This window comes from Nanorana parkeri, unplaced genomic scaffold (assembly GCF_000935625.1).
Source record: "Nanorana parkeri isolate BGI_ZX_2015 unplaced genomic scaffold, ASM93562v1 scaffold1795, whole genome shotgun sequence".
In the NCBI taxonomy this organism is placed as follows: Eukaryota; Metazoa; Chordata; class Amphibia; order Anura; family Dicroglossidae; genus Nanorana; species Nanorana parkeri.
Genome location: NW_017308063.1, coordinates 152,323 through 161,189, shown reverse-complemented (window position 1 = coordinate 161,189; position 8,867 = coordinate 152,323). Strand labels below are relative to the sequence as shown.

The 8,867-nt window shown below is 40.4% G+C and overlaps 1 protein-coding gene across 1 annotated transcript; it reads left to right on the top strand.

The window, feature by feature from the left end:
* Positions 1 to 4,511: 4,511 nt before the first annotated feature.
* On the top strand, positions 4,512 to 8,632 carry LOC108799732 (nicotinamide N-methyltransferase-like). Its single transcript, XM_018571628.1, has 3 exons — positions 4,512 to 4,699; positions 7,313 to 7,520; positions 8,138 to 8,632. The coding sequence occupies exons 1-3, from the start codon at positions 4,552 to 4,554 to the stop codon at positions 8,580 to 8,582; spliced, it is 801 nt and encodes a 266-aa protein (XP_018427130.1). The 5' UTR covers positions 4,512 to 4,551; the 3' UTR covers positions 8,583 to 8,632.
* Positions 8,633 to 8,867: the final 235 nt, after the last annotated feature.

The following is an 8,867-nucleotide window of genomic DNA, read 5'->3' as shown; positions in this document are numbered from 1 at the left end:
ATGTTAGGAAACATTTATTATTACCCAGTTTTTTGGTCAAATATAAAAGATCGGGTCACGTCGGTTAAATAGACACCAAACATGTCAAGCTTTAAAATTGCGCGCACCCTCGACATCGCAGAAACCAAAATTAGCCATAGGCGACGCTTTAAACATTTTTACCGCTCATCAGTTTAGTCTTATCAGTGATTGATGGCCCTAGACTTATTGCTCTCACTGCGACGTTCGCAGCGATATGTAACATGTGCGCGTAATGGGCGCAATCGTCTTTTTTGCACGTATGCGCCCCCGACGCATGTATGCATGCGTGTATGTATGGGTGGGGACTTTAATCAAAAAAAATGTTTTTATTATTCTTTTTTATGTGTAACTTAACATTTTTTGGGGGGGACTTAAATTTTTTTTTCCTTTTTTTCACTAAACTTTATTGCTATCACATACGGGGGCTAATAAACCCCCCCTATGTGATAGCAAAATATGTGACAGGTCCTCTTTATGGAGACATCAGGGGTCTCCAAGACCCCTAATGTCACCTAGGACCCCCCAAAAGAAGCTGATGAAGCAGAGATCTGCTCCATCAGCTTCTTTCCAGCTTCTGAAGCTGGAGAGTGACACAAGAATGCGGAAGTGATATATTATACAACACTTCCGCATTCTTTCAGAGGAGAGGGGACCGGAGGGAGCTCGTGTACCAAGCTCTCTCTGATCCCCTGTGTCACAGGCGACATGCTGATCCCGGGCTCGCACCGGGCACAGCGGAGCCCGGGATCAGCGGGACAATGGAGGGGGGCGTGTCTGGGGGCGTGTCTGAGCGGACGTCTAAAGACGCCCGCTCAGATCTAGAGAGCTCCTGGCCGGCCGTTTTTTTACTTCATCTAGATATGCCTTGTGTCCTCCCCTCTTCCTCCCATCCTCCCATTCCTCCCCCTCTCCTGGAAACCTTCATCATTCGTTTCCATCTTTCATTCATGCAGGTCATATACTATTTTTACCCAAAAGTCTTTCTAGTTGTTAGTGTATTTTTCCTATTTGGCCATTCATGCATTACCCCTTGGTCTTTTTCAGTTACTGGCTTTATCTTTCTCTTAACATTTTCTCAAATTCCTCTGATTGTCTAAACAATACCCATTTCTCCCATATCTTTTTATAGCTATCGTTCCTATCTATATCCTTTGCGCTTAGTTCCTCCATATACCTTATTTCTTCCATAATATTTGTCCAGTTTTCTAGTGAGGGTGGGACTGTTGACTTTCATCCCCGTGATATACGTATTTTGGCAGCTACTAGCATGAATCTTAGAATATCATTTTTTTTTTTTTGGACCTGGTATCAATGTTAATAATGCAATTAGGGGATCTTTTTCAATATTTGTTCCCTCCACAAAGCGATACATTTCAAACACTGACTCCCAGAATGGTTGTAATCTAGGACAACTCCACCAAATATGCAAATATGTTCTCTCTTCTATACCACATCTCCAACACCTGTCAGACATCTCTGTGATTTGGGTCTTTTTTCATAAATCACAATAAAGAAAATATTAGGGAAGATGAAGATATCTAAAATGACATTTGGTTAATCAATGTGTCAGTTACTGTGAACCAAATTTTTATATGGAAACCATTGGCTAGTGGCTTCAAGATGATGTTAAGGTTAGTCCAGTTGTAGCACTAAATCTATTACCATGAGCTTGGTCATAGATGTGCATAGCCGATTGCAATACCAACTTACTTAGCATTTGTTTTGGGTGATAATTACTGTATTTTACTGACATTCATTACCGACCGATGGCGGGATTATTCCGCCAACATTTTCCAAATGGTTAAAGACCGGTGACAGAATAATTCCATCATGCTGAGTCCCTCGGTGTCTGAGGCAGACACCCAACAGCAAATCAGGGGGTCACAGCACTGTAATCAATGCGATAGCCAATCGCAGTGATCACAGGGCTGTTAAAGCCACTGATCTCGCTTGCAGCTCATCACACTGAGCTGGGCAAGCCGGATCAGTGTGCTACAAAAACATACAAAGTATCCCTGAGGAGAATACAGTGTCTCCTCGGAATACTAAGGGGCCTATTCACTAAGCTGCTGTAGGCAGCCGAGTGAATGACCGACCTAAAGTGAAGTGAGCCGAACGCTGTTCGGCTATTCACTTCAGGCTGGTACGGCTGATTTCAACTGACCCGAAGTGCAGAAGGAGTTCCACTCAGCCGATCCAACATCTGTTGGTCGACCCGAAGTGCAGAAGGAATTCCACTCAGCCGAACCTCCAGAAGGCTACTTGCTGCTGTTCGGTCTATTCTTATAGATGCCGAACAGCAGTGAGTTTAAAAAATAGAAAAAAATAAATAGAAAACGATTGTGCGGAGCTAGCAGTGACAGCTAGCTCCACCCAACTGTTTTCTATTGGCCGGCGGTTCTGCTGTCATCAAACAAAAGAAAAAAAAAACTCTCCCGGCGCTCCGGGAGTCTCCCACTCCCGGCCGCCCCAAGGAGAGAAACACTGCTTTTTCCTTCTTTTTCTTTATTTTGACACGGAGCCGTGTCAGAATAGAAAAAAAAAAAAATAGATTCCTATTGGCTATTTCAATTTTCAATAGCCAATAGCATCTAGCTATTGTACCCACCTTCTGCTGCTGACAATCAGTCGGCTGGCTCCGCCCAGCTGTCAGAAGCAGGCTGTCGGCCGGCAAATGGCCGGCCGCTCTGCCAGCTTCGGCTTTGAGCGCGGCTCAGCCGTGCCGAGGCATATGCGTTCGACTCGACTGAGCCGATCGGCCAAGTTCGGGAGCTGTACGTGCTACAGCAGCCCTGAACCGAAGGGGTCCTGGGGCCGAAGGATCAGCCGAAGCTACGGCTAGATCCTTCGGCTGCTTTCTTGAATAGACCCCTAAGTATCTAAAGCTCTTGTGAATAAAAAAATAATCCTTGAGTCTCCCCATGTTTTTAAAAAAGTTTTAAACAGTTAAAAAAGGATGAAACCTGACCACTGAGATGCTGACTCGAGTATAAGCCGAGGGGGGCACTTTTCAGGAAAAAAAATGGGCTGAAAAACTTGGCTTATACTCGAGTATATACGGTAAGTTTATTTAAAAAATTATTAACAAAATATAGTGCCAAGGGGGCTATTAAAGTTAGGAGACATACATACCACATTCTAGAATTGTTCCACACTAAAATTGTATTTTGTGACCTATAACTCCCAAAATAACCTGAAATCCCAGACATATGATGTACCCTATAAATCAGGACAAATAAAACATTTATTATGAATTACTTTCTGTTAGCTACATTAATTATGTACTCATTATTAATGCCAAAACTGTGAAAAATATTTTTTTCCATTTTTTTTGTATTTTATATTTTTTTTTAAATAAGATTTTTTTTTTTTAACAATGAGTTTATTGAGATTTTCATCATATTACAAACAAGAACACAATACATACAGGGAAATGTGCAATTGTACAAAAAAAATAAGAATTTATATATGCACATCAAATTAAAGTCAATTTTGTCCTTTACAAAATGGTATATACTTTGTAAGGGGTGCAATGAATGAGGAAGATGGAAAAAATTATGGTTAAACAAGAATGACAAAATCGCTCCGATCCCCAGGAACTAAAAACATTTCTGAAGCGTTGTCAGTAAAGGGTTAATACTGAAACTGCTTAGGTGAGTAATGAAATGTATTCAACATAAAGAACAACTCCAGTTACATACGATTAACTACTACTAACTAAGCAAAATAAATTATTAATTGTTGGGTTGGGTCACAGTGCTGGGAGGGATCCATATTTTGGAAAATGTGTGGATCCTGGACTGCTCTAATTCTAAAGGTAGCAGGCAGGGTGCTGATTGCTCAGGTAGTTTTGTGTGTATGCGATCAGGAGAGCCTCAAGGGAAGATTCAGATGCTGCAGAGATTTTGTTCCAGACTTATTTATAACCAGTAAAAGGTATACATTCAATGCATTCCAAGGGATTTGGACTCCCTTTTTCAGAGCTTTTAAGGGTAATGTTGGGCACTGAAATGAAACCACTTTTAGAGACTCTTTCAAACTCTGTAAGTAAAAATTAATCAGTGTAACTTCAGTACAACACACTAAAGTTCCATGGCAACACCAGGTATTATTACTAAAAGCCCTGAAGAAGGGGGAGCCCAAATCACCTGAAACGTGTTAGTTGTAACCATTTTCCAGTTACAAATAGTAACACACGTCAGTAAATATATCTGTCCTGCTTATGGTTCTTCACTCAGGGTGCTCCTTATAGAACACTAATAAAACATTTATGCTAGTCTGTGATTTTTTAAATATGCCTGCAACGTTGCAAATTTTTTAAAGGTGTTTGCATTCTCTCTAACTGTGCTGGAAAACAGATTTTTATCTTTGAATATTTACTTAGTGGTAATAATTTAACTGAAATGAACAAAGTCCTTCCCTTTTATCTATCACATATATTGCAAAATAAATATAATTCCTGTTTTAGTGCCATTCTGCTGTACTTTCATAGAATCAAGCTACCTTGACTCTCTTGGAGAGGAGATCAACATGGCAACACCATTAACATCATCTCAGACCTACATTGATAAGTTTGACCCTTTAGATTATTACAAAGCATATTATCAGTCCGAAGGAACGATAACTGAAGAATGGGTTGATTTTGTATTACGGAATCTTCATGAAACTTTCACTACAGGTAAAAAAAATTGATACATTATTAGTCTTATCACTGTGAATAATATAACACAAAAATGTGTAGTCATCATGTTTTTTTTTTTGCTTCTTAGAATTAAAAAAAATAATTTTTTTGAGATTTAAGTATATCTGTAAGCACTAATCTTTGTCTATAATGTTTGTACATTGTTCCCATATCTATATAACTTTATAAGTTGTTGCTGGTATCCATAACTGGTTGTGTGTGATAATATGTATAGGCGTTACAGTACCGGACCTGCAAGTATACATGCAGGAGCTGATTGGTCAGACAGGGGGATTCAAGTCTGTAAGGACACAGAATTAAGGCCGTGACACACTGCACGCGAAGCAGCGCGGAGCGGGGGCGCGCTGCCTTTGCGAGCAGTGTGTCATGTAATTTTCTGCTCGGCAGCTGAGCTTGCGAGAGCTCGCGGAGCTGAGCGTGCCGAGATGAACAATTTTGACTTCAGCCAATCGGCTCGCGCGTATAAACCAGCGCGTCACGATGCGACAGCTGGCAGGTTGTTACGGACGAGCCGATTGGCTGAAGGTGCTGTCAATCATCTGACTGCACTCAGCTCACACACTGCACGCAAAGCTCCGTGCCGGATAGCTTTGCTTCGCTCTGCACGGCTTCGCGTGCAGTGTGTCACGGCCTTCAATACTTATGTAGGAGGGTGGAGCAAGAAATTGAGAGACAGAACTGAAACTGCCTGAAATAAAGAAATATGGGTTTGTTTCATACCAGGTATTGGCAGTCCCACAAAAAGCATGTCACCTGCATGTCTTTCATTTTTATGTTAAAGGTGGCACTCATTAAACTTATGCACAAATGTGAGGAAGAACAACCTTCACACTGTGTTGCTGTTGGAGACTGATATAAAGAGGAAGCAACACAAGGAGAAATGGAGGGAGTTAAAAGGGTCATCGTGATGGTCATTTTCATTAAACGTATATGTATGAATCAAAAGGCCTTGTACCCCTAACAAGTCGATGGATATTCAAAAGCAGCTTGAAGCAGTTTTTTGCTTGAAAGGAGGTCATGCTGCATTTGCCTATTAACACAATGCCTCAAAGTCATACAACCACATTTCAGCCCGTTTGAAGTGTATTACTGTTATAGCACATTACAGTATTTTCTGTTTTCGAGTTTGTTTAAAGTGACATTAAACCCTCAGATTTTTTAACATAAAACAATACTGTAATGTGTGCCTTACTGTAATCCATGGTTGTTTCCCTTCTCTTTGCTGCTCTTCCTTTTAAATCCTCATGTCTTCTCATGCTTGGGGAGAACTTCCCTTTGCAGCTGAGTGCCTCTTTCTGTAGTGCTGGCTCAGGTTACAAACGTACACACAGAGACCGTGTATCCATTCCTGAGACAAGGCAGTCTGCTGCAAAACAGAAGTTCTGCAGAGCATGAGAACAGATACAGATTTAAAAGGAAGAGCAGCAAAGAGAAGGGAAACAACCATGGATTACAGTAAGGCACACATTACAGTATTGTTTTATGTTAAAAAATCTGAGAGTTTAATGTCACTTTAAGTTACTGTTGGAAAGTTTGCGCAATCTGCCGCCGACTTAGACCACGTCCACTACAACCGCGGCAAACAGAAGTAACCAGACATCTAAAAAGACATAGCCGCACTCTTGAGCGACTGTGGCGGAAAACTAGGGGGGTTATTCACAAAGCTAGCCGAAGGATCAGCAGTAGCTTCAGTCTATCATGAATGCAGCTGCTAGATTCATCCACCTTACCAACCGCTCAGTGTCTGCAACCCACCTCTGCCAATCCCTCCACTGGCTTCCACTTGCCCAGAGGATAAAATTAAAAATATTAACAACCACTTACAAAGCCATCCACAACTCTGCCCCCGGATATATCTCAAACCTTGTCTCAAAATATAACCCCAACTGTCCCCTCCACTCTTCCAAATACCTCCTGCTTTCCATTTCCCTCGTCAACTCCTCCCATATTCGCCTCTAGGACTTCTCTAGAGTCTCTCCCAACCTCTGGAACTCTTTACACCAACCTGTCTGTCTATCTCACACTCTGACTGCCTTTAGGCGATCCCTAAAGACTCATCTCTTCAGGGAAGCCTATCCCACTTCAACCTAACCACTGAACCATCACGTTCTCAAACAATTCATCCCACACAGCTATCTCCTCATGTATCACGTGTCCCTCCCTTTTAGATTGTAAGCCCTCACTGGCAAGGCGCTGCTTACCATCTTGTCTTGAATTGTATTGTAACTGTCATGTCTTCTCTTATATTGTAAAGCGCTGCACAATCTGTTGGCACTATATAAATCATGTATAATAATAATAATATTATTATTATTATTAATAACAATCTGCACCCCTAGGTCAATCTGTATTATAAACTGCTGTTTAAAAGAGAGAGGTGAAAAGAACTAAGGACAAAACCCATCCAGCAGCTTGATATTAAGATTCTCAGTTTGTTACACACAGTTCCAAACTGACTACAACACAGATACAAATATTGTATCCATTATCCACTATGGTATCATAATAAATGAGATTTTGTCTTAACTTATTTACACTTATAAAGTAAAGATCGCTGATTTTTTTTGTTTTTTTTTATCATCCCCCAAGGTGGTGTTAAAGGAGACCTATTAATTGACTTTGGAGCTGGACCCACAATTTACCACCTTCTCTCGGCTTGTGAAGCTTTTAACAATATCATCACTTCTGACTTTCTTGAGCAAAACCGAACACAGCTACAGAAGTGGCTGAAGAAGGATCCCGATGCACTTGACTGGACTCATATTGTCAAGAGGGTGTGTGAGCTGGAAGGTAACAGGTGTGTTACAAATGTGTAATAGTTGTGACTAGGATAATGCTCCGGTGTAAGTTCTATGCTCTTCTCTGACTCTCCTGTATATACTGTACCTTAAATACTGTAACTACCTTTATATTTACTTTACTAAAGTTGCCAGACCTCCACTGTTGGATATGGGGGTAACTTCAGTAATGTAAATTACACATTACCATATTATTTCCATAGCTATCACATGAGAAAATGGCAAATGAAGTCCAAGTGAGAATTTTGTCTTATACATCCTAAAGCACAGTGGTGTAATGGTAACTTTCTGGAAGGTAATAAAAGTAGCTGAAACCTACAAAATGTTTCACACAAACAAATGTAGAAAAAATATGTACATTTATAAATATAAATTGTAACAAACATAGTGCATTAAATCACATGTAGTCTGCATGCTATTTAAATAATGATGATGGTATAATGGCTTCTAATAACTTGATGTATTGATGGAACTTATCTTTCCCAGTCCAGCATTGACAGAGGATGTTAAATGAGACAAGATTTTTAGTGTTGATTTGGCATTGACATTATTTTAAATGTTTGCATATCATATATCATAACACTAAGAAAACATAATCTACACTGTGCTCTTTTAGTGACAATGAGAGCTGTAAGAAGAAGGAAGAAAAACTCAGGAGAATGGTGACAAAAGTCCTGAAATGTGATGCTCTGAAGGAGAACCCATATGACCCGGTGAAGATGCCACAAGCCGATTGCCTGATCAGTTGCCTCTGCTTAGAAGCCGCCTGCAAAGATGTAGAATCCTTCACCAATGTGTTGAGGAATTTTAAGAGCTTAATTAAACCAGGGGGTCACATAGTACTGCAGAGTGTACTTAACTGTACATACTACTTTGTTGGTCAAAATAAATTTTTCTGTCTGCCTATTAGTAGAAAAGAACTGGAGGCAGCATTTAAGGAGGCTGGTTATGAAATAATGAAAATAAAAGTCATTCCATTTACTAAAGTTCCAGAGAAGGACGTCTGTGATCAAGATAGCTATTACTTTGTCCATGCCCGTAAACCATGTTCACAGGGCTAATGACCCATTAACTATTTACAACCAGGTCCTAATCAGTCATTTCTCCTGTTGCTTTTCACATGAACAATATAATTAAACCAGCTGAAACAACACAGTGTAATTAATTCCTATGCCATGCTGAAACTTATTAAAAAAGATTTTGTATTCCATTCGTTTTAGTAAAAGTTATGACAATGAAGGTGGTTCTAGGTATTGATAAGGGCAGGTGCAGTAGCACAGAGAGACAGAGACTGCATTCACAGCTGATACCGGTCCTTTTTTGGTCACAATCTACCGCAGCCCACA